Source organism: Gymnodraco acuticeps, unplaced genomic scaffold (assembly GCF_902827175.1).
Source record: "Gymnodraco acuticeps unplaced genomic scaffold, fGymAcu1.1, whole genome shotgun sequence".
NCBI lineage: Eukaryota > Metazoa > Chordata > Actinopteri > Perciformes > Bathydraconidae > Gymnodraco > Gymnodraco acuticeps.
Genome location: NW_022992351.1, coordinates 8,416,812 through 8,444,133, shown reverse-complemented (window position 1 = coordinate 8,444,133; position 27,322 = coordinate 8,416,812). Strand labels below are relative to the sequence as shown.

Below are 27,322 nucleotides of genomic sequence, written 5' to 3'. Positions count from 1 at the left end.
TAGTTAAAAATATAAATGTATTGACACTTTCTTACAGCTACATGTAGATACTGTAGTACATTATAGAACCAGTTATTCTATGTTTACATGATGCAAATAATGGCTTAACATATTTTGGTTTTATAGATTCTCTTTAAGATGAGCTAAAAAGATAACTTTTGTTGCATTTTAGAGATTAAATATTGTTTCAGTTAAACAACAAATCATCAATAAATTAAACAAAAATGAAAATAATCATAATCTGCTGAACACATTTTAGCATACAGTAAGTGTTCACATGAAATGTGGGCCCCTATAGTCTCCATCAAATGCTTCCAAGAGATATTTTAATTATCTATTTCTCTCCATACAAATCAATTGTGCCTTTTTCTTAAGCTGCAGCCACCTTCTAATGTAATAAGCGTGCAAAATTGATCTAATTCATGCCGCAGATAAAATGAGTCACCTTTGTTATTTAATCATATGTGAAATCCAATTAACTCATTACCAAGAAAATCTAAAAAACATCATATCAGCCCTGATGTTTTAGCCTTTGCAGACCATTTACATGCACAAAAAATAACACACTACAAGAAAAAGGATAACCATAAATGCAGGGGCGGCGGGTGCTGTAGGCTAGGGAAGGCTAACCCCCAGTTTCCACCGGGTCCGTCTGCGCCGTGTTACGGCTGCGCCGCGGCGGTCGTAAGGATCGCGGCCACTCTAGTCAATGGGTGCTATTCCACCACACGCGCCGCGTTACGGCTCAGAAGCATCCCAGAAGCGGCTCGGCGCAGCGCTTCTCTAAAATTAGGATGAATCCTATTTTTGCCGCGGCGCAGCCGTAACGTAAGGTCGGGCAGGCAGCCCCCCCTCGCAGGAAGTGGAAAGGTGAGCATCCGGGCCAGGCCCATCCCCCACATATACTAATTTAGCAGACCCCCCTCCTTCATCACAACACCTCCACTACGATATGCACAATGGACGACAAGGTTTTCATCATGGAAGTGGAAAAACACACTATTTTATATGATGTAACCAATGCTTACTACAAGGACAACATCAGAAAGGACAAGGCCTGGTTTTTAGTCGCTGCAGTTTGTGGAGTGGAACGTAACAACTACATATTAATGTTTTAAAGTTAATTAATACTTGTAGGTACAGTACAGAGCCAATATCACAATATACACAATTTAAACAGACACAAAAAAAAAACATTTAACTACGTAGCCTACTTACTTTCTTGTAGAAGTACAAATGTCCAGGATGCCCGAATCAATAACAAAACTGCGAGCCTGCACGCACGACGCTACGCTTCTGAAACGCTTCTGGGACGCGTCCGGTGAGTTATGGCACTAGAGGAGGTCGGACCAAAACCGCGGCGCAGACGGACCCAGTGGAAACTGGGGGTAAGCCTTCCCAAATATTTGTGTCACTGCATCCTGGTAAAATACAAATATAATGTATAATGTCTGTGTCTTTGACATTAGCGCTGCTAGCCACCTGTGCCCTGTGCTACGAAGCCAGTTCAACAGACCCTGGATATGTTTGAGTAACAAACTAACTAACAACAACAAACTAACAAACGAGATCTCGCTAAGCGGTCCTACGGCGCTGGTTATCAACTCGGTAAATCAAGCCAGGGTTTCTCTCACCAGCTGAGAGCGCGTTCATGTGAAAGAGGCGGGGTTAGCTACATTTGACCAATCACAAACAGGGACAAGTGTACTGACAGCGCAGCGTCATACTTCATTATGAAAAGTAAACTAATATTAGACAAATATGAACTTGACAAACATCCATGACTTAAACATATAATCCAGGATACAAGCCACAGAGTTGCTGCAAGGTGAATACAGAACAACTGGTTACAAAATAACTAGGCCTACCGAGTGTTTGAAAGCGTATAGTTTTATGATATCACTGCCCCGTCTAAGACACGAGTGGATCTGACTTTAATTACATTTGACTCGAGTGTTTCGTCAACTTAATGTGTTGCTTAAAATAATACTTCTGCATACAGTATGTGACACTGTGAGTGTTGCACAGCCAGATACGGCTGGAGAAGCTGACTCAGATAAGGACATAATATATGATATATTATGATATTATATGATCGATGATCTGATTGATGATGTGATATGAATGATAAGTGCGACACGTCGGCGTCTTCTCTGCATACGGCAGTTTAAACTGTATTTCCTTTATCCTGTAATATGACTTGAGAGATTTAAACTCCGCACACTGAGTTGATCTCTTTTCTATAGACGCCGGAGGCAGGCAGCGTCAGGTAAAAAAAGTTATTTAGCCTTCCCAAACCTGAGCCTCACGCGCCGCCTATGCATAAATGACACAATATAATAATAAAAAAACATAATATTATCAAATGAAGATGCAAATATTGTTTGATTTGAAAAACGCTTTTCTGACTTTATAATTAATTCATTAATGTGCATAAAGTGTCTCACTTTATTAGTCACATGATCCCTCTTTGCCTTCTTATTTGTCGTGCACATCCTTCTCCCCACTGATAGATTAGGGCATATCAGTGTTTATGTAATACAGCCAACTACTGGAAAAAAGTTAATTGTATTTGTATCTCTTCCGTATGACAAATTGTGTTGAAGCTATGATAGATAAGCAAGGAATTACCCGTCTTTTTTTCCTCCTTTACCTTTTTCAAAAACCTCTTAATATATACTCCAGATGTACAACTTTCCTCACACCAGTCTCTTCTTCTTCCCTTCTTCCCCACACAGTTGGCCATGGTCAGAGTGAAGGAGAGAGGATGAATGTCAAAGACTTCCAGGTATACATCAGAGACTCGCTGCAGCACGTTGACCTGATGAAATCCCGCCACCCGGGCCTGCCCGTCTTCATCGTCGGTCACTCCATGGTAGGACACTTTCCATGAAGCATTAAAGCTCACCTATTATGCTATATTTTAAGAATATATTATAGGGCCATATCTATACAAAACATGTCTCTGAAGGGTTTTGCTCAAATTGCCAAACAGATCACCCATTCTAGCCCTGCCTCATACCCAGGGTCGGCGTCATGGGGGGTCATTCGCGGGCCATGCCCCCCCAAATGAGTCACTGTGCCCCCCCAACGAGCCTTATTGCCAATTTGCCGTTTAAAAAAAAAAATCATTTAAAACGTTTCCACCAAAAGTTTTTTGTGTGAAATACATCAGAAATAAAGAATACACATTTGTATTCTTTATTTATTCTTTATATGAAACACAGCCTGAGGTGTGCTCACTGCTGCTCTCTGATTGGTGTGTTGCTTGACCAATGACCCCGACTTTTGTTTTGTTATCATTACGTGGCTGTGTGTTTAGATGAAAGCCCAGTGGCGATCTGTCCATCTGTTATACTGATTATACAGTAAAGCCATCGAAAATAATATGATATACAGTACAGTACAAGTACATGGGTCTCTGTGTTTCATTCAAGCTCGGCTCTCTGTGTGTGGCACGAGCGCATTTTGTCAGTGCGCGAGCGGTAACGTGGAATATTGTTGTTAGCATCTGGTTAGCTAGCTATGCTAACGGATATAAAGAGCTGTTTCTACACCAAGGTGGAGGAGAGTCCTCTCCTGTCAGACTGAGAGGATCTTATAACGTCAGCTCAGTGAGGTAAGGACTCTCAGTGTTTAGATAGTTCACTTTAGTGTAGGTTATCTCAGTGGGTCACCATTTATGTAAACAAGTATTTGCGAGGAATAGGCTACCTTTATATGATCATTATAGTTATTAAAGAATAAGAGAATAAATGAAAAACGGGTATGAAATACTATAGGACAATAACACAAGAATACCATTTAAAAGGGGAGTGATTAGTAAAATATCCATAAAGAAAAAGTAAATCTGTTTACAGTTCTGTTTCATATGGATGTTGAGAGATGTATCCATAGATCTCCTAATGTTGCTCTCAAAGTGCACCAGATTGATGCTTTTAACTTCAATATTTTAAAAATAATCTTCCCGGGGGAGCATGCCCCCAGACCCTCCTAGAGGACGTTAGGTCCACCCCCCACCTAAAACATGTTCACATGGATAGGATACTAAATACATTTGCACACTTTTCATATGGTGGCCTATGTCCATATGTTTCTGTTTTGGTGGTCGTGCCACAACCGTGCATGTATGCACAGGTCATAGGTGCGCTATACAATAGCACTACACCCCTGCAATGTGTGTGAAAGACAATAGACTTTACAGCATGTTTTTTTAAATTGAAGTTGCGTTGGTGTTTGTGTGTTGGTTGTTGACGGCAGTGTGTGCCCCCCCTTGGTAAATGATTGCCCCCCCCATTTGATTTGTTCTAGAGCCGACCCTGCTCATACCCCTCTATTTCAGCCCTGTTACTAAAGTGCTGTTTATAAGCGCTAAATGTTGCTAATCTAAACACAGACCATATTTCTTCCAAAACACCTTGCGCATTGTTTCTGATACAGCGACATTTCTGATAGGGGACGATAGGGCCGTGGGCAGACCGTTGCCAGGAGATCAATGTAAAGCCAGCCCACATATTAGTAACTTAGTCATGACCGCAGCAAATCTGGATCAGCTCCGTTGTACCCCCGTTTTTAGAGATGTGGGTAAGGAGGAAAAGAGAAGGTTGTATTTTCTGACACTTTGTGAGTCTCCTTACGCACCGTGGACACGTATTTATATATAAAAGACATCAAAAAGTGCATTTTGCATAATAGGTGACCTTTAAGCTGTTAATGGCAGATTTTTACTGTGGGTCAGTCATTGGGTTGTGTTTTATTCTAATCACATTATTGTATTTTTTTGTAAATAGCTCTGATGCTTTTGTTGAGTTTTATGTATCAGCTTTGTTCGGTATGAAATAACGTGATATTGTTTTAGAGCTGCTGGTGCAGTGTGCTTGACACACACACACTAGAAACAGCTGCATGAAATTGAAGGGCGAGTGCTTTTGGAAAATACAATACATGAAAAAAATAGATGAGAGGTTTTCTGCGACACGTGACATTTAGATGAAAGAAATGGCACACGCTCTTCTTGAAATAGGAAGTGGTTTTATGTCCTAAATGAGTCAGCCATGAAAAACAAGTCCTTGGTGTTCACCAAAACATGACTGCATAATAACAATACAATCAGGGTGGTTTAATATCACAGTAATTGTTTAAGAAATAACTGTAAAGCCAACAGACCCATCATTTCTGTATTATTAAAAACTCCATGTTTCGTCTGCAGGAAAGAGTTCAGGTTAGGTTTGCCTCGTGGTGCTTCACAGTGAGCTTACCTTTCACACAGTGACACAGATTGTACCGCTGGTCGCTGGAAACCTCCAACAACACAGAAGCAGGTTCAGTGACCGGCACAAGGGTAGAGTGTGTGTATTTGTTGAAGGACAGGAGACAGTGTGCTCACTACCCGGTCTGACAATGTCATTACGCTCACCTGACCCTGTCTGGGTTCACCTTTACCCTAAATTAAAGGCTTCCATATGTAGTGGAATATGTATACTATACTATACAACAGTAGTTGTCTTAACACATTGCAATCTTTTTCTGTTTTTATTTAAGGAATATGGGCATTTTTTCATTATTCTGTCAATTACTTTTCTCTGAATCTATTTATTATTTTAATAAATAGTTTGACATTGATACACCTTTTTTCTCTCTGGCAGATCATCAATAACACTTTCATATCTATGAGTAAAATATGAAGTAACAGCCAGCAGCTCAGTAGCATAGATATGCGGAAAAATGCGACCTGGCCCTGTCTAATTGTAACAAAATCCCTTCTGTCGTTTCCCACTTTTTTCAGTCTCATTGCTAAACTAATCTAACAGGCTACTGTCAGAAGCTTTAGATGTTATGTACAAACATGAGAGTGATATCAATCTCCTTCATTTAAACTAGGGCAAAAAGCAGTACATATTTTGTTCTAACTTCTGCTTCAGCCCAAGTAATAACTTGTTTTTACCGACGCAATAGTCCAAAAGTCAAAGACATGTAAGATATAAACAGACAAATTAAATAAATCTAAATATATGAGAGTCAAGTTTAACAATTAATTCATTATTAAAATGGAAGAAACACATTAAGTTACTGTTGTTAAGAAACACACATTTTCTTACAATCTCAGTCTTTATTTGGATTTTGAATTTTAGGGAGAGCCAGGCTAACTGTTTCCTTTGTTTTCAGTCTTTATGCTAAGCTAAGTTTAATACATTATTTATTTCCCATTTGAGCTCCATTTCAGTAGCAAATTGTGTTATAAGTGTTAAGTATGTTTCTTCGTGAGAGCTACAGACAGTGTTGATCCAGAACTCTCACTGAGAAAGAAATGAATTACACATGTTACCAATCACCATCAAGGCTGACCAGGGAATGTTTTTGAACAGATGAGTTTATTCAATTTTTCACAGCGCTGCAATGAACATCACAACCTCTCACTGTTAGTACTCTCAGTACAGCCAGCAGAACACAAACAGTATTGATGAGTTATATAATGAGGGGTTACTGTCAGTGTTTGTAGGTCCAATCCATTTGTACTCCCATGAACTCACTTATGTAAGAATAACAAGCCGCTTAGACTCTGCATTCATTCAGAACGCAAACATGTTTTTGTTTAATATCTCATGTTGTATAAAGGAACTTCACTGACACAGAACAAGTAGCATGATGTGCTGCAGGAAACAGTATGCACCTGCGTTAGTCAGACATGTTTCAGTACAAACACAAATACACAGCGTTTTAGCTGGAAGTGTATTTTCAGAACACAGAGGATAAAAGCAAATTCATTACAGAACTGATCTGCGGCGAGACGCAAGGAGCCTTGTTATCTCGCAGCGCAGCAGTGATTCAGTGGGCTCCTTTGATTCAGCAAGAACATGTCTTTCACAGAAGATATGACAAGCTTTGAAAGAAATGTATCTACATTATGGAAAAAATATATAAAGTATCTCTGTATGTTCGAAGCGTTTCACTTCAAGGCAACCCTTTGGGTGAGCAACCTTGGCCTATAGGCACAATTTATATAGGTTTATACTTTGAGTGTATTTATTATTCCTTGTGTACTGTATGCAGTCCTTAAGCACAATGTAGCTTTGTCTTTTTTATTATCCAATGCTCCAGTCACATGTAAAGCATTGCTTTCCCTCTTCCTGCTATTGAGCCTTGTGTGTTTTACATTTAACAGGCTTCTACATTTACGCCTTCAGTTCAGCTTTTACTTTTAAACACTGATCCATTTCATTTGGGAGTCTGTTTTTGCATCCTTTTATGGCCCTAGCTTTCCAGCAGCACTGTATTTATATAAAGACTGATGCTGCGTTCAAAACAATCTGAGGACAAACAGAGTTGGGTAAATGAAACTGTGGGATCCCAGATGTCTGTTGTTAAAGTGTATACATATTAAGGCAGAGCTGACCGAAGCAACAGCAGCACTTCCCGCATTTCCTCCTTCTCTGCTCATCTTTTTCCATCCCCTCTTAGGTCTTTCCTTCCTTCTGTTGATCCCCAGTCTACGTCAAAGTCCACCTGTCTTACCGTCTCCTACTTTCACTTCCTGTCTTCTTTTCCCTAGTACTTCCTGTCATTCTTTTGCTTTGGTTTGATTTTCTAATTTCCTTTTTCATGGCCTTTATTGTTCTTTATCTCCTCTACTTATCTTTTCTTGGAAACAAATGAAACACAGACATGAAAGTTTGGGAAACCCAACCCAGATTAAATATTGTGTAATTTCCCAGCTTTCCAGTTTTGTGGCTCCTCATCCTGTTTCTGTTATGTGTTCTCCGCTTGTATGAGTCTTTGTTTAAAGAGGCGAAGATGACGCAACAACTAGAAGAACATGTGGATACACCCTGTGTATTCTAGAGTATTTGCAGGGACGCTGCTCCAACGATAACATCCTGCGGAGACTGCAGTTAGCGGCCCGGACATAGATGTCCTAAACTCACACATCATCAACCCTGTCTGCTATAAATCAAGTGTATGAAGTATAAAACATGTGGTAAACATTGATAATGTAAACAAAACAAAAGCACATTACAACTTGGTTAGTTTTGGATAAAGGAAATATGGTTTTAATTCAAATAAGTACATTTCTAATGTGACTTTAGTAATATATGTTAGTTAAAGCAAGTCAACGTAACTTTTATTTGTTTGTTTGACAAATTTTTCGAACATAAACTCCTCCCTATACGAAACCCTCAAAAAACGTTTTTTGGTGGTGTACGGCAATATAATTGTATAATTAAGCCAGTTGTTGTTTTAATCAAAAAGGTTTAAACATTTGGCACTCAGGTTAAAGTGTAAGCAGTTCTCCTGATAACATTGAAGAAAATAAATGTACTTTCATAGTAAGGAATATTTGTGTACATTTAAATTGGCTTTTTAAGCTTAGCCTTTTGGCATTGCTAATGTCAGTCTTTCTTTCGGGCTAACTGCTTTGGTCCCAACAGAAATATCTTAATATCTACTTGCTCGATTGGCAAAAAATTATGCAAAGACATATACCATGGCCAGAGGATGAATCCTAATACTTTGGCTATCCTTTGACTTCTTATCTAGTGGCCTTCAACAGTTGAATTGTACTCTAACTGATGCTACTAATGACTAGCAAGTGCATTGTGATATTGTTAGCAAAAAGTAGTGTCATTGACACTGCTTTATTTGTTACATTTGAGGACTATGTATACTTTATATATTTTGTATTAACTTTTTTAAAGGAGTACAAATGTGGACTACATAGTAAAGAGGAAGTGATTTCAGACACAGCCTATACATCAGCATTATAGCATCCATATTGTTAGCATGTTGGCAATCAGATGTTAGCATTTAGCCAGGGCTGCCAACATTTGAGTTCAGCTTGGAGTGAGATTTTTTTTTGGTGAACCGAAAAAAGAAACGTTCATGTGTACAGTGTTACAAATGTATTGAACATGTACAAACTAGGGTTTCCCATTAATGTACCGGGCGCTACAGTGGAATACGCACATACACAGTGTACCCGCGACTCTTACAATGAAGGCTCGATAATCAGCTCACAGCATATAAAATGGCATATAGGTGTAAGCAGAGGTAAAGTGCTATTTTATAAGTGGGGGGGTCCTCACCTCCTCTGGGAGGGTCCGGGGGCATGCTCCCCCGGGAAGATTTTTGTTTTAAATATTGAAGTTAAATGCATCAACCTGGTGCACTTTGAGAGCAAAATGAATTTATGGTAAATAGATTTTCTTTTTCTTTATGAATATTTTACAAATCACTCACCTTTTAAACTGTATTCTTGTTTTACTGTCATATAGTATTTCATAACTGTTTTTCATTTATTCTCATAAATGGTGACCAAACCGTTTGAGACCCACTGAGATAACTAGACTAAACAGAGAGTCCCTTACCTCACTGAGCTGTAGTTATCTCTCTCAGTCTGACAGGAGAGAGCTCTCCCTTTCCTTGTTTTAGAAACAGCTTCTAATATCCGTTAAGCTAACCAGATGCTAACAACAACAATGCAAATAGTGAGTTTGGTAGAAATATACTGTATAATAGTAAAGTTATTTAAGATGATGCCATATTTATTGAATTTGTCCAGCTCGGAGGATGGCACGTATTGGCTTTTTTTTTTATCAAAATGTGATTGTAGTTCGTTGTCAACCTTACCACGTACTTAGGAGATGTCATTTGTCTGAATAACGTTTTGTTCATGAGTTATTGATCCGTGAAATACGAATCTCCCAATAGTGTTCTAACTTTACTGAACTAAAGCCAGTTGATCGTCTCATTTCGTAGGCCGCTTGGTTTGCTGTTCCTTCATTTTATTTTTATATTTATATATTTATATTTATTTTGGACGAAAACTTAGCGTGAGGAAAGGCAAGTGTGGCGTGAGTGCGTGAGATATGGGTTAATTGCGTGACTCTCACGCTCAATGTGTGAGTGTTGGCAGCCCTGATTTAGCTTGTAGCATTGACATTCACAGCACGACTGTTAACTCTTATGAAATCATTTTATATCTAAAACAAGTGATAATTGGAGTTTATGAATCTGAAAATACTGCTGAAGAACGTGAGGAATTAGTTAGAAAATACCCACAGTTCCAGGGGCGGACTGGGACTACAAATCAGCCCGGGACTCTCGACCGGCCCACTTCGGTACCGCCGGCCCACCGCGGTACCGCAAGTAAATACCGCTAGTAAATTGTCGAGGGGGGGGGGGGGGGGGGGGGGGGTAGACAATTTACTAGCGGTAGACATTAAGGGTAAATAATGTCTACCTCCAAAAGAAAATCGACTAATAATGAAGAAAATTAACACATTTGTTGCAATAGTAATTTATGCACTAACTACATTACTACTTGTACTACAACATTGTAATCATCAGTTCTTCCTCATTTTCCTCAATTGTTCATATTTGGTTTATTAAAATAATGATATTGTGGTCATTGTTAAAAAATGTCTGCTATTATTATGAGTAGCCTATTATTATTTGTATAATGCACTTTCTGCCTTCCTGTCATTAGGAGTTAGACATGTAATGGCTATGTAATTGATTCGATTAGATCCTTCATTATCCTAAACTGCTGGGACATTTCGCCAATACCTTTATATTGTCTACTTTTCACTTACTTGTCAGCATAGGTCGGCATTGATGTACAGAGCCGACAGAAGACCTTGTTTATATTGGCATCATATTGAGAGGTGCAGTGACGCGTCCTAAAACCAGGAAGTAAGCTGCTGGTTCCCTCGACAAGGGTTTTGGAAAATAGCTGGAAATAAGGTCTGTGGAAAACAAACCTGTTTGATAAATGCACGTTTTGTTCAGCCGGATAATCTCCACATGTCTACCCTACTTTTATAATTTTCGAATCATAAATCTAATCGATAGATTATAAAAGGGTTTTAGGACGCGTCACTGCAGCCAACTCCATCGATCAAGCTGGCTGAAACTTTCTCTCCCTCTTCTTCTCATAATCCCTGTCACTCTCCTTTAACTCCTCCGGTGACTTTCTTTTATTTGAAGATTGTTTTTTGCCCGGCACTTGGCCGGTTACCGCTGGTATTAAAAACATTTGGCGAATGGTTAGGTGGCGCGATAGTCTGTAGTGAAGGAGCGCGCTCCGCAGCAAACAGCTGTTTGCTTTTCACCCAACAACGACAACCGACTCACGGAACGCTATGTTGTAGCGTTGATAAACGAAACAATTTAACTAAATTGCTAGTCAAAATACCACAGGACAATTTTTTGAAAGCAATATTTTTAGTGGCCCGAGCAGGCAAGTGGAAAGTACGTTATGCTGTCTAAATAGTGCTTCCGGGCCAGCGGGCCATTTCATGTCGAGCCCTGCCGGTTACCGGCCGGCCCACATCGTCCGACCGGCCCACTTCAGTACCGGCCCATCGGGATTCGTCCCGAACGTCCCGATGGCCAGTCCGCCCCTGCACAGTTCTCACCAAACCCCTGGGCTAGGGAGTTAAAACGTGAAATGATAAATACTTACAAAATAAGTAAGAGTTAGAAAATGTGTTGCTTATGTGTCTCATAAACAACACTATTTCACAGTTTTCTCTGCATCGTATTTGTTTAAGCCGTGATTAAATAATTGGAGCAGTTAGTTGGTGTTGTATCAGCTCATGGGAATGCTGACAAATGCCTTCATGTGGCTCCTTCTCACTCTCACTCTTCCTCATATCTGTGCTTCTAACATAAATATTTCTGGCCGAGACTCATTTGTCCTACTTCTTCCCTGCCAGAGTTTTATATAATGTTTCATCACTATTTAGGGCCTTGATATATTTGGATCAGCCGTCAACCATCGATCTCTCTCCAAGTCTGTTAAGTTTATTTAATATCAAGCTAAATTAGATCTTGCAATGTCAGTAAGCCAGCTGTTTAGCTGTATAGTCTATCTATATTTTGTCAGCATGTTGGCTCCTAAGGGAATTGTTGAGTTTGAGTCCACCCACTATCAGCTGACAGACTACAATGCAAGTATTCATCATCTTTAACCAATGTTCAGAGAGAGAAAGTGTAGGGAGGCCTTTAATCAGCTTCTTAAAGGACTTCTCTGTCCCTTTCTTTCTCTCCCCTATTCACACTTATCTCTCTATATCATAGGAGCCCGATGTACAGTACACGGTTGTGTCTGCATGACCTAGAATGATCTTTTGTACCAAGTAACATTGAGTCATGCTTAACCAGAATCAGATGTGATGTGTTAACCAAATCATCTAGCAGAAATGTCCCCATTTGATCGAGTCCTGGTGTTTACACGTGGATGTTTCAGTGTGAGCTCATGTGTTTTTTTAGTATGTGTTGGAATGTGTGTGCAAGGGAGAAACAGGCCTCTTTTCCTAACTGTGTGTTTTTGTGTGGGCATATGCAGTGAGTGCTTTAGAAAGTGAGAGTTTCTGGTGGGAAATGTTTTATCTCTCAGAGCCTCTTTTCCTGTCATTGGCCCCAGCCTGATGAATATTCAAACAAGTGACAAAGAACGCTCACATAAACAAAGTTGAAGCCAATTAGTCTCTAGAAGAAGAGAGAGAGTGGGAGCAGATTTCCCTATGCAGAGTCATGCGCATGTGTGTCTGTGCCCACCCACACTTGCACTTGCTCCATCTGAGAAGAGAAACCATGACAAAGTGAACCGTAGAAAATCGATTTGATTCCTGGCCGCCACAGAGCTGATAATTATCATGGCCTTAACATCACAGGATTTAAATCACAATCCCTAATGTCAGCGTTGGTGCCAAGGTGTGGCCCTGCGCTGCTGTTCGCTGCAGCCACACGGTGCACGCTGTGCCCTGGGGCCCTGGGTTCACATCTCTCTCCCAGTCTGTGGAGCCGCTGCCACAAAAGAGCGGGGTGGAAATTCACGCTTGTCTCAACAAAAGATGGATTGTTTTATGTTCGTCTTGACCTCTGAGGAGTTTTCCCTCCGCTCCTCGCATCACAACCTCTCACCTACTTTGCTAAGACACTCCCAGTCTTTTGTTACAGGTCGAAAAATGAGCTTATATCATATTCCCGACACCGAGACACGTTTTTTCTTCAGTTTTAAACTTTTGTAACTGCTTTGATTTGAAACTCTACGCCTTTGCCTGTTGCTCTTTCTGTTTTAAAACTTCTTTGATTGGATATTGTCCATCTGGAAACGTTCACCAGTGGCGGGTTTTACAGTTAATAATCTACAAAAATCAAACAACTTCTACCATGACCTTCATTTCAAGCTCTCTGCGCAGGTGTCAGATCAATTCCCATCATATTATATATTAACAAAATCAATAAATGTAAGAGTATTCAAATGAACTGAAAGGCCTACCTGCTGCAAGACTGTTTCACAAAGCAACCAATGAGATGTCAGTTATACAAGCTGATACTCCTTATGGTCACCTGACATCACAATGAATAGCAAACCGCATGTGATGTGGATCCACTGAAGTAAAATGTCAATGCTGGTATTTTTAGATTGGTGGTTCAACTCATACTTTTTTGTGTTTATCTGTTGAATAAGATTCACTTTTGTATACCCTGCAGTAATGTTGGTTGCTTTGTAGCTGAGGTCAGGGATAAAGAGTTATAGAAAGAGAGTACTAAAGATGATTCCAAAATCAAGAGATTAAAACATGCAATTCTGATTAAATATTCTCTGCTTTTTCCCACTCAGGGTGGTGCCATCTCCATCCTGATGGCCTGTGAGAGGCCCAGCGAATTCTCTGGAGTGGTTCTGATCGCTCCGATGGTCCAGATGAACCCAGACTCCGCCACACCGTTCAAGGTAAACCACTCATTCTCTCCACCGCTCTCCACTTTGGCTCTCTTCTTTTCCTCTCCACTTTAAGTCAGTCACACTGTTCAGTCAGTTAACCCAAGGGTCATTCTCCTTACTCCACTTAGCCCAGCTGTGTGTGATGACTCTAATACTGACGTGTATGAAGTGCCTTTCACGGGCAAGAATCAGGGGAATAATACAATATTCCAATTATTCATTACTGTACAATAATATGGCGAGAAATAAAATACAGAGGGATAGGAATATTTATCAGGTGTATGAAAATAAACTGAAATGCTCTTTTTGTCTTTTCTTTTGCAGGTTTTTATGGCAAAGGTCCTCAACCACATGCTGCCCAGCCTCACTCTGGGCGCCATCGACTCCAAATGGGTGTCACGCGACATGAAGCAGGTGAGAGGCGCCTGTGGTGTGTTTTTGTAAAAGAGCTGTTTTGTTATCTTTGATTGAAATATCAGGCACGGGTGTTGCAGAGAATCTAATTTACAAAGTCTCACAGAGGAAAGGGTGTGTGGTTTATGTGTGTGTGTGTGTGTAATCATGCAAACACTTCAGTTACAGTCCCAGGAAGTGCACCCAGCCTTTCCTTTTGTGTGTGTGATACTTTGTGTTGATTGTATTGTGTTATTTTTAATGATCAAAACAGGTGCATGTACTTTGTCACCTAAAGAAACACATTCCTTCGTGTGAACTGCGTGTATTTACAATGCACCGTAGAAGAGATAAACACACTTGCAGGCCCCCGCCCTGTATTTGCCTGTGTGTGGGCAGGGAACACAGTATATGTCCGTTTTGTGGTGGTTCTACAGTTGGTGTTGTGTGTGTACATACTTGATATGTCTTTAAGTTATTGCACAACAAAGCCGGCCTTTCAGAAAACTCTGTAATCACAATAGAATCCCACATCCTGCTGCTGACGCTTCCTTCAGTGTGTTGGAGGAAGTAAACCTACATATATGATTCATTAAAAGATTTTTAAAAAGTACTTAATTTTCTCATGAGATGGTTAACAGCTACAAATCCAAGAAAGGGACATGGAGGGGGAAATAAATGGGCGGCTGCTATATATTTTTTCATTAAGGGTTTTTGGCTTTACAGCTACTGTAGCTTGAAAAATAGCGATATAGGGAACTGCATTCAATCATTTTAATGTGTGTTAGTCCACAAATTAGGTAATATAGCTATCTAGTGCACCTTTTGTACCTAGCCCAACTCCTAAGCCACACTCCAGAAGACAACTCCCCCACGAGGAGAGTGGACATTTGCTCCAGAACAAGTAATTTATTTCAATCAATTCAACTCAATGTTTCTCCCAAAACCCTAAACAGCAGATGACTATGGCATGTGACAAACGTTTTTGACAGGATCTGGCTATTGTATAGCAAGGTATACTGGAGACAATGTGTAAGGTGTCAGTTTTGGAGCCATTGCTTTAACCCTTAAGACTAGAGGGACATATTGTGCATGATTAGGCAGTGTCATGCAATAATAGTTTTCCTCACAATCTTTCATATGCTTTGGGAAAAGATTCACCTTGTTCCTTTACTGAAAATAAGACTTTAATCATGGGACAATGTTGTTTTATGTCACATTATATCGTATTATTATTTGTATTTAGTTGTAGGTAATCCTAAATAATAATTCCCCTGCATGAATAAGAGATCAATACATTTTAAAATAGCAACATCATGTGAAACTGTTATTTCCAACGTGATAATTCCTGTGTTTTTCAAACCAGGCTCTAGTTTTATCTTTTACCATAATAGCAGAGACAGAAGGATTACGACGAAGAAGCTTTTTCATGTGAATTATGTGAGCATATTCAGCCGGAGCTGACCAATGAAAGTTCTTGCGGTCGCCATGTGGTTTTTCCGTTGGTGCGGGAAAACTGAACATTTAGTTGTATTTTGAGGTAGCAATGTAAATGAAGCTTCAATGTGAATACATGAGGATATAATGTGCAACAACATCTAACCAAGCCCCTGGGATGCTCAGCAAGGCACTTTATGATCAGCTTACAGTCATTCATTATTTAAAGCAGTAGTTCATGTTGCCCAAGAGTGGCCATCAGCTGTGTTTACATAATAAAATGAATAGAAATGGGCATGTGTGTGATGATGTGAGAGCACATGTGGAACTTGAAATCATTCATATTTAATGTAAGGGAACTGTGGGTCCTCATTTATTTGTATTACCGTTAGAGCTTCCTAACCATTTATTTATGAACCAAACTCCAATTTGCCAACTTTCATAGTTTTCCCTATTCAAGGTCCTCTATTCTCCCATGGAGGCCCTTATTTTCTTGGACTTTGTTCCATATTTGAATTCATCTACAAGGTTTATTGTTGTGGCTAAATAAAGATGGAATAAATAACAAATCAGAACCAGCGAGATATGTGATAAACTTTGCTCAATAACTCTTATATTTATTTTTCCTGCCAGGTGGAGGCGTATGATGCCGATGAGCTGAACTTCCACGGGGGCATGAGGGTGTCGTTCGCCATGCAGCTGATGGGGGCGGCGGCGCGCATCGAGAGGGAGATCCCCTCCATCAGCTGGCCCTTCCTGCTCCTGCATGGCGACACCGACAAGCTCTGCGACATCAGAGGCTCCAAGCTGATGCACGAAAACGCTGCGAGCTCCGACAAGAAATTCAAGGTGAGGAAGGGCTGTTCAGTGAAAACTTTATGTGAATTGCTTTGAAAAATGCCTTTATTTGAAATCCTTTTTAAGGCAGTAGGACTGCCTGGAAAGCTAGGTTAAACAGAAGAAATCGTCACATTCAGACAAACCTTGAGACCAATCGTGTTGAAGGGTTGAAGGCACAATAGTTTTGCTTTTGGATCTGACCGTTACATAAAGTGCAACTTCAAGCAGTGTAAAATGCATACAGAACACATTCACCTTTGAAAACCCAGTGGGCAGAAGGTCCATGCCTAAGGTCAAATATATGTTCAGCCTCCTCACACACATTCTGTAGTCCCGCATGGTTCACTGACAGACACACTGAAGGCTACAGATATATATAGATAGATTCTTCCTATTCGCGGGAGGATGTGTGTTTGTGAAGAAGGAAGTTCACACGCTCTTTTTAAACCACATGGTCAAACCAAGAGGGATGAAAACTGTAATTAGGGCAAGTAAAAAGATGTTTTCCTAACCACTTCTTATCTTACGTGTTGTTCCTCTTTTCTATAGCATCAGGTGGTGCTCATGACGTACATGGACTGCTTTAGCACATGTCTTATCAGAGAGATACAATTGGTGAACCAAATATTGAACCGAATGTTATCAGGTGTCAGTTCATCACTTAGTTCATCACAGAAAAGTGTCTGTTTATTTTGGTTTTGAGTATTTCCCTGCAGGTTTAGCTAGCATGCTGAATCTGCCTGAAATTGGACAATTCTGCCCACACACAGGCAAATACAGGGCGGGGGCCTGCAAGTGTGTTTATCTCTTCTACGGTGCATTGAAAATACACGCAGTTCACACGAAGGAATGTGTTTCTTTAGGTGACAAAGTACATGCACCTGTTTTGATCATTAAAAATAACACAATACAATCAACACAAAGTATCATAATCACACACACAAAAGGAAAGGCTGGGTGCACTTCCTGGGACTGTAACTGAAGTGTTTGCATGATTACACACACACACATAAACCACACACCCTTTCCTCTGTGAGACTTTGTAAATTAGATTCTCTGCAACACCCGTGCCTGATATTTCAATCAAAGATAACAAAACAGCTCTTTTACAAAAACACACAACAGGTGCCTCTCACCTGCTTCATGTCGCGTGACACCCATTTGGAGTCGATGGTGCACAGCAAATCATTTATATTAAAAATGTAATTTTTACTTTTGAATAGTTCAGTACAAAGGATGTATTGAATCATTTAAGTGATATATGTGTACTAGGGGTGTAACGGTATCCGTATTCGTCCCGTACCGTCACGGTTCGAAGCTAGAACCAGAAGGCATCACCCAGATTTGCCAATCACTGGAGCGCGGCAAAAGACAGCAGCAGTTCAACAGCTGATCCCCGCTGTTTTTATAAACCAATAGACATGAAAGCCGTGAGACCAAAATAAATAACGGAAGCTTTTGGCATATGTTTTTCAACGACTTTGCGCTCTTGAAACACTTTCTTATTATTTATGATGTCATATTTTCAAGACATTCTTTTTAGTTTTACAGCTTGATGAAACCTTTTTGTTTGACATCAGCCATTATAGATAATATGGCCATCTGAGTGTACAGTGTATGGTTTGTTTTTAACTGTTTAATACAGTTCATTATTCAAAAAAGAGTTCTTTATTTTTAAATTGAAACTTGCACTACTGTTCAATCATAAATAACAACAAACCTGGAATTATGCATTTGGGACTTTTTTTTGCTTTTTCTTGTTGTACCGAACCGTACCGAACCGTGACCCCCAAACCGAGGTACGAACCGAACCGTGACTTCTGTGAACCGTTACACCCCTAATGTGTACACATATGAATCATTAGTCCAAACAGGGCTACATTTGATTGAATTATAAAAGGTATATTTCACAGATAAACCTATTAACCCCGCCCCCTTAAAAAAAAAACGTCTCTTTTGAACCGTTCTCGCAAAGGAACGGAGCCATAAGATCCAGCTCCCTTCAAAGAGCCATAATTCCCATCACTAGTAGGACTGCCTGGAAAGCTAGGTTAAACAGAAGAAATCGTCACATTCAGACAAACCTTGAGACCAATCGTGTTGAAGGGTTGAAGGCATAATAGTTTTGCTTTTGGATCTGACCGTTACATAAAGTGCAACTTCAAGCAGTGTAAAATGCATACAGAACACATTCACCTTTGAAAACCCAGTGGGCAGAAGGTCCATGCCTTAACTAAACTATGTTGTCTGTCAAATATATGTTCAGCCTCCTCACACACATTCTGTAGTCCTGCATGGTTCACTGACAGACACACTGAAGGCTACAGATACATATAGATAGATTCTTCCTATTCGCGGGAGGATGTGTGTTTGTGAAGAAGGAAGTTCACACGCTCTTTTTAAACCACATGGTCAAACCAAGAGGGATGAAAACTGTAATTAGGGCAAGTAAAAAGATGTTTTCCTAACCACTTCTTATCTTACGTGTTGTTTCTCTTTTCTATAGCATCAGGTGGTGCTCATGACGTACATGGACTGCTTTAGCACATGTCTTATCAGAGAGATACAATTGGTGAACCAAATATTGAACCGAATGTTATCAGGCGTCAGTTCATCACTTAGTTCATCACAGAAAAGTGTCTGTTTATTTTGGTTTTGAGTATTTCCCTGCAGGTTTAGCTAGCATGCTGAATCTGCCTGAAATTGGACTGCAGTTCATTTAAAAGACGCTGTTCACACAGAACATCATAGCAGAAGAGAAAACAGGTTTCCTCCTGAAATATGACACTCAAAGCACTTATCTCAAATGACCCAGTTTTTAACAGTTTTTTGTAGCTGACATCCTCGTGGATTCATCTTCTTATTACAGACACATGCATTTCCTAACATTCGGTCTATATGCTGTAAAATGTATTATCTCTTCGATTTACACACGGCATCTATTGCAGTCTGTCCGTCCTGGGAGAGGGATCCCTCCTCTGTTGCTCTCCCTGAGGTTTCTCCCATTTTTCCCTTTAAACTGTGGGTTTTCTCTGGAAGTGTTTCCTTGTACGATGTGAGGGTCTAAGGACAGAGGGTGTCGTATTGTCATACTGATATTCTGAACAATCTGTGCTGTTGTATTTGCTGTAAAGTGTCTCTACTGTAGGCTATTTTTATTTTATGTACAGCACTTTGGCTCGACCAAAAATCGTTTATAAATGTGCTATATAAATAAAACTTGATTTGATTTGATTAACATCTTCCTCGATGCGAACATCCCATTTCTGTGACTCTCTCTCATTGCTGCTGTCTGTTCAGGTCTTCGAGGGGGCCTACCACGCCCTTCACCACGACCTCCCGGAGGTGTCTGAGTCCACCCTGAAGGAGGTGACCGGCTGGATCACAGATCGCATCCCAGCTGTGACATCGCCGTAACCACAAGGCTCCTAGAAACAACCTGTAGGAGCTCCAGGGAAACTGCCAACCTCGTCCCAAGAGGCATAACAACACTACTGCACTCTGGTGTGGGAAACACACTCGGGCCGATAGACTGACATTATTTTCTCAGTATAAAAAGTGTACTGACAATATCCTCCGGGCAAGAACTTAACAAACAAGAGTATATCCACCTCTCCTGTGTACCTATCAATCAACCCAGGTTATAGAGATTTAAATTGGATAATGGGGTCAGAAACTACTTCCTGTTTAAGATACTCAGCAGCTGGGATGTTTCCCTTGTTTTTCAGTCATGGGCAGATTTGGATAAAAATGTGGTTATCTCCATTAGACCTCAGTGAGATGCAGCTAAAGTGAATCATGCTGGGGTTTAAAGTGCAATATTCAAGCTTTTCCCTCAATTATACAAACAAGCCAGAGCTTTTTAAAAACTGATGACCAACGTAATGTGAGACATTATGAATCGGCACAGGCACATTTACTTTTTGCTCATGGCTCCTCAGCAGACATGTCTGTCTCTGTCCGTGTGTGTAAGATCAGTGGATATAAAACAGATTTTCAGTGAGACAGTTCAGCAAGCATTTGCAAGCTCTCTTAAAACTCTCCTCTGTGAGCGCAGTGTTTTACAAATGACCTAAAACACCACTTTTGACACTTTTATAGTGGCTCAGAAACTGTACTTTAAGTACAGTGTATACATAACACATCCTCTCTTCCCCTCACTTTTCCGCATGTCCCTTTTTTCTTTGGCCTGGAGACAGATGCTTAGCTCTTAAACTTTACATATGTCGTAATCCATTTATCTGAATCGTGAAGGCTGAGGTCTAGTTTTAAATCCAGTAATAATCATCCGGCATGTTGTTTTACAAATTAAGTGAATTCTTCGATGGATCCTAGCAAACGAGTCTTCTATTCCTTGTTTAAGATATGTTCTTATAACAGCCTTAGGATTACTTCCCCAACACCTTCATTTACATTATAAGTTATAATATATTCAATCTCTCTCTGCAGGTGGGAATTACAGAAAGAGAGCAAAGTTCAAAAGGTCCCCTCTCTATGTGACCTTTGACCTTTCCGGTCCCAGTTGGTGACATTGTTAGGCTCAATCTCTGAAGCTGAAACTTCATTAAGCTCAGACCAGATGGAAAATGAAAGGGAGCCCCGTCTCTGTTACTGAGAACAAAAGAAGAGATCTCTTCTCATCACAGCATCTGGCATCTGGAGGACACTTCATCCAGATCTGTTCATGTGGATGTGTCCGTTTCTTGCATGGGAGGCCACAGTGGGATCCCAACCCCTCAGAACAATGCTGCAATTATCATTTTGCTGGGAAAACAGGATGTGGTCCAGAATGAATTCCAGAGGCGAAGGGACAGAAAGGGATGTTACTGAGATTTTAACTTCTGAACCTAAACACTGCAACAATCTAATATAATTCATTGATCTTAAAATACATTTTAGCAGCTTTGGGAAATAGAACTACTGTATCCGCACATGACGGTAACTTTATAGATACATTTTAGTAGTTGAAGACCATTCTCCATCAGGATATTATTCCTGGAAGTGTGAAAGGGTTTGAAGCAGCTTTTAGTTCATCAAATTGGATTCAAAAGACATGGAAAATGAACTTGATTTGATTTTAGAATGGAAATAATACAAATAATGAAAAAGATGGACTTTATGCTAGCCATGGAAATAGCTTGGGCTTCATCTGATCGCATCTACAATAAAAGTAGCTTCAGCAGTGGTCAAGCTAACATCTCACTTGTTATATGTATCCAATGTTTGAATCTGTCAACTTTCAAAATGTTCTCAGCAGTGTGGAGTACTCAAAGTCAGCAGTGGCTGATGAAACCATAGCAATAATGTCACAGTAGCCTTTATTCTTGGTAGCCGGTAATTATAAGCTAGACAGAAACACACTGAGGTCATTATTGGATATTTCAGGTAGGCTGTAATTAGCAGGTATTGCTAAGCGTCCTGAGATTCCTCCACCTATTCATTTAGCATGAGGAGGAGTCAGGAGGCATTTTTTCCACCATAATCATCAAAGATGGGAAGGGAGCAAACATTGTGTGGCTTTCATATCAGTGTCTGACTTCAGACATCGTGCATTTCTGTAGAAAACACATCTCATTCCCCTCTTGCTCTTTTCTCTATCACACAGAGTTCAAAAGGCCTCACGCAGAGAGAGTAGGGGAAGCACAGTGTGGTATCCACGGTGACCGTTACTCATGTGTAACCACGGCAGCAGGTCGGCGGCAACGTAGAATTTTTTTATTCCATTTTACATGTATAGTAACCACGGTGATCCCTACAAGACCTATAGAATGAGATGGATTTCTGGCTTCAGGCCTGCTCCGTCTCTTTTTCCCTCACCCTGTCTCCTCCTGCCTCACCCCGTGTCACCCTCTCTCTCCACCTTTTTGTGTTGCTGTGGTGACCAGCGCTCTTTGTTCTGTCCATCACAGAGCCCCTTGTTCTGCTGTTAATTCCAACATCTCGTACTGTCAGCCACCCACACTGCCCCCAGTGCTCAATTATCAGAACAGCAACAGCTTATGTTCTTCTTTTCAGGCTCTTTGGACAGAGAACTGTTTAACAGAGGACACATTGCTTAAGTCTCCACCGACTCAGCTAACCCTAAGCTACTAAATAACTTCAGGGATGCAAACACTTGATATTAATGAGTGTGCGTGCGCTAGTGTGACCCACAAATGCCCTGCAGACAGCTCTGAGGTGTTTGGCTATTTTTATCCTTTTTGTCTTTGATGTAGTGATAAAACCATGGAGATGCAATGAGACATTAATGATACAAAGAATGCTTTTCACTCTATCCTTTTTCAGGGTGTAAACGCATCCTCTTCCCTGCTTTTCTCAGGCCTCAGGCGAAGATATCAGGTTACATTGCCAGGCGTGCAGACACAGATTGAGATGTAATGTATTCACGGGTCCCAGTGGGAGTCAGACCCTTAACCCCAGCGTCTTATCACAAGCACTTCAAACACAATCTGCTCCTGATTGGGCGGCAGCCGGCACAGCACACACACAAAGGCTGCACAGTCCCAGGTGTATTCAAACTGGTAATAGCACCCCTGCTGCACAATGGATTCAGACTCGTAGGATGCTGTGTGACAGAACGTCAACAAAATCAAATCTACCTGTCAGACTACAAGAGTGCATATTACTGCTATGGGGGCGAAGACAGATGGAGATGGAGTGAGAGAAAAAGAGAGAGTAGCTGACTGTAACCATGGCAGCACAGTTTTTGTTTGGATTTTTCAGCCAGTGAAAGATGTGTATTTGTTAACGGTGCAGGATGAAAAGCGCTTTCAGAGCTGGTTGTTCAGTTCGCTGCTGTGAGGATTCCCTTTGGTGCGAGCGCGGAGATGAGAGAGCAAACAATTAGCGTCGCAGGCCGCATTGAATAATAAGACACTCTGAATTTAAATCAGGCTTCTCTGCTGTTACTGACAACACAACATTACAATTTTGTAATGATTTATTTCGAATTGTAGGGAGTTTCTATGTTTTTGCCCCCATCTATCCCTTGTTTTGATTTGAAAGTGGTGGATGTTGTCATACTGAGAGATAGCCATGTACAGATGCATTGCTCTGTTAATATGTAATAATTCACTTCACTGTTAATACCTCTTTTATGTTATGAGTGAAGTTCTATGTTAAGTAAGTAGAGAAAATACAAAGGAAAGAATTCTAAGAAAAGAGCTTGTTATATATGATGGAGGACTAATGGGCACAGGCCAGTCTTTCTGTAATGTTATGAGATTAGAGTGCGCTGGAATGATTCAGTGCACTTTGCATGAATTAAATCTAGTGGCAGTGCTCAAACAGACAGCAAGAATTGAAGAGGACTTCTCCAAAATGCTGTGAATGCATGAAAAAAGGTTCTACCTTGAATTCATCATGTAATGTAATTAATTCACACATCCTCCCATTTAAATCTAATCTATACGTGTAGTTTATGATGCCATTTTGTAATGGTTGACATTGCACTTTGGAGCAAAAACATTCAAATCTTGCTACTTTTAATAACATAAAACAATGTTGATGTACAGTGGCCAGACTGCTTGATTACTTAACCTAATTGTAAAACAGTGTATAAAAGCATAGCATTGCTAACAACCCTTGATGGAAATACAAAAATGAAGAATGCGATGTATTTTACAAATCTTCTATCTTCTATAGTATTTATAGGTATTCCTTTTATGTATAGGCTACTATATATTGATTACACATCATGACAAGGCACTTTTTATACCATAAACCATAGTCATATTTTGTCATTTTTACTTTTTATGCTACATGAAAGTCCACAATACTTTTTTTCGATGGAAACTGTTCAAGGTTGTAAGTATGTACAGTCCGCAATCGCAAAAATGTATGACAATAATTCTGATATGATTATGCATAGAGAGTATTTTACTACTGTGGGTTTAAGTCGGCGTTGTGCGTCTTTGTGCAGTTTGTCAGAGAACTATAAATGTTTAAACCATCTGATATTAAAAACAGTTTTATAACAAGATCTTATCAACAGGGTGTTATTGCTACAGGTTTGGGGAAATCTTCTACTTCTTTCCCATTTACTTTTCAGGAACTTTCGCATGAATCTTGAGGTATCTCCACTTACAAAATGACCTGGACCTGCTTTCATTAAACATTCTGTTACATTTTAAATCAAAGACAATGTTGTCAAATATCTTTGAGGACTAAACTGCTGGTATCAGGTTTTGACTTAAACAGCAAAATAAGCATTCCACCCAAATAAAAGATTTGTATGGGAATATGAATTGTCCTTTATTTTTGGATTGTGGCCTAGTGTTGTTTATGCCCTATTACAATCTCGAACATTTATCTAGGCGTTTTTGTGTGTGTGAGTCGATTAGAGTGTGTTTTGATATAAATCAGCTGTACAGAGCTGCATTAAGCAGATCCGTTTCTCCTTTACTTTCCATTTCCTGGTTGTCAAATCAGTTTCTGTCTCAGTAATTGTGTCTGTCTGCTTGTCTTTCTCCTGTCAGTCTCTTTCTATTTATAGTTTATCTGTCTCTGTCAATTTCTGTCCAATCAGTTTCTGAGTGTATGCTGATATATAGTTCATAACTAAACACCTGTTTATTTTAAGTGTGCCTGCACACACCGTTTTTCACATTACAGATGAGGTCCTCATCTGGTTAATGTAATGACTGTCACATTTGTGAATTAACCATTTTTTTCCATTAGTTTCCAGCAAAAACATGAAGTTCTGTTGATCACATGATATCAACAAAATGATTTGTAATACAAAAGAACCAGACGTGTTTATGGGGTCTATTCTAGACTGCCCTATTTGGTAATGTTATTCAGCCTTTTCTCCATTTGTACATGTTGAGATTTTGTTAAAAAAAACAAGTGAATACGAGAGATTACTATTTATGAACCTCCTTCAAAATGCAAAAGGCTGTATTTGCACTTTTTTAGTTTCAAGGTTTAAACTTTATTTAGATTTAATCCAAGCAAACACTAATGAAGGACTCAAATATTTGCAGTTTGTGAACTAAGAACAAATAAGAAAATGCCTCATCATTGCGCACAAAAATAATATTTCTGTCCATAATTACTTACTGGTAAAGATCTTGCTTAAAACACAGATCTGTTATGAAAAACAATTTTCATACAATATAGTGTGATAGAGAAAAGCCTTCTCATATAATTATATTATAGGAAATACATATATAATAAATGATAATGTGATTTAAATAAGGTATCAAGTGAATTGGGGTCTGTTTTAGAGACAGCACAACACCTCATAACAGTCTTCAACTTCCTTGAATGTTATTTTTTTATGTTAGATATTGTCAGAATCCTAAACATTTTTCATGATGCGTTGCAGACCAGTGATCTGGTGAATTTGGGTGCGACAGGACAATATTGCTGTTGTGGTTTCTGTGATGTTTTACGTGTGAAATTATTTAAGAACAATGCGGGAAAACATTTTGAGATTTGAGAACTATTGAGATTTGAGTCTGAACAGGCGCACATCAGCCAGTAGGTGGTGGTGTTGTATCACAACATTAATTTGAGACAGCCTCGGTTGTTTGAATGTAGTGTCAGTGTGTACAAAAAGGCAAGACATGAATGAACCAATTTGGTTTTGAGGGTGGCTGAAGATAACAAATACAGATTTCTATTTCTATATTTTATTTGTTTTCAGAGCCCTTAAATCGCATTGCAAGAAATTGTTGTGGTGTAATAAAGTCTAATTGTACTTACCCCCAACCCATAGACGTAGTTTCCAAAGCAAAAACCTTTCATCAATCACATGATGCACGCCATATATCTTCAGTGGTGGTCCTCCATTACTACTTAATCTGAGCAATACTTCCCCTGATAACAACTTCCAGTTATAAAACCACCATCAGTGTCATTTAAGATTATTTCCTGGCTCTTTTTTCCTTTTGTTTTATTCCCTATATACATTGAGACACTGCAAGCACAGTCTGTTTTCTCTCATCCTCCTCACCCTTGTCCATCCTTATGTTAACACCTGATAACGCCTAAATGGAAAACTGGCTGTGTGTCAGTGGTCCCAGATGGAGATGTTTGGAGATGACAGATACTAAAACGCACACAGTCTATGCACACCTCCACATAGCCTACAGTGTACACTAAGTGTCTTCCTTCACCCATGTTCTCTATCCTCCCCCCTCTCTCTGAAAATGTAGGCTAGCTTTCCTTGAGACACTTTTAGAGTTGACTGGAACCACATTCGCAGAAACTCCCAAAGGATGGCACTTCTAGGAAAGCCAAGACCCCAGTCCCGGCTGTACATGTGAAAACTCATCTGTCACTTTCTCTATAGGTTGTACTGCTACTTGTTTATGTTCCTGTGGGAAATGGTTACACAGAAAAATGCACTCCCTTGAGGGATACGCTACCATGAGTCTTATTGTGGGCTAATTCACATACAGCAAATACAGCAAAGACTAAGGGAAGGTTCACAAGCTAATATATATCAGCGGGGCAATTCTCAGTCTCACAGGGTAGATAATGGTGGTTGATTATAATCAACCACCATTATCTACCCTGCGAGACTGAGAATTGTCCTAATTATGTGGTTAATTTTGAGGAGTTTGTTCTGTTGTTTAAAGAAGCAGCTTGGAATCAGTTACACACTCTGGGTTAACATCTTTATCTTTAACATGACAGGAACCTTTCAAATAATGTGTTATAACCAGAGTGTATTCTCCCAGCAGAGGGAGCCTAGACTTCTGTTTCTCATCTGTGTTTGTTGAAAACAAAGTCCTAAACCAATCAGAATCAGGTAAGAGGAATTAAATCGGAGCTCGCTGTGGCCATGGCAACGGCTTTACCTCTGTGACAGCTGAGGAACGGAAATGGAAGAGAGGAGATGCTACATGGACGGTGGTGGTGCTTCGCAAACCTCTCAGAATAGATACCTGTAGATCGTCCCTCAGTGATCCTGCT

The 27,322-nt window shown here is 39.9% G+C and overlaps 1 protein-coding gene across 2 annotated transcripts in view; it reads left to right on the top strand.

Moving 5' to 3' along the window:
- Window positions 1-24,639, top strand: part of mgll (monoglyceride lipase) — a 55,227-nt gene extending 30,588 nt beyond the window's left edge. For both annotated transcript variants that reach the window (XM_034209415.1, XM_034209414.1), the window contains 5 exons: window positions 2,739-2,875; window positions 13,628-13,738; window positions 14,054-14,143; window positions 16,193-16,408; window positions 19,700-24,639. In XM_034209415.1, coding sequence (XP_034065306.1) covers window positions 2,739-2,875; window positions 13,628-13,738; window positions 14,054-14,143; window positions 16,193-16,408; window positions 19,700-19,816 — 671 coding nt within the window. In that variant the 3' untranslated portion in view covers window positions 19,817-24,639. The remainder of the gene's footprint in view (window positions 1-2,738; window positions 2,876-13,627; window positions 13,739-14,053; window positions 14,144-16,192; window positions 16,409-19,699) is intronic.
- Window positions 24,640-27,322: the final 2,683 nt, after the last annotated feature.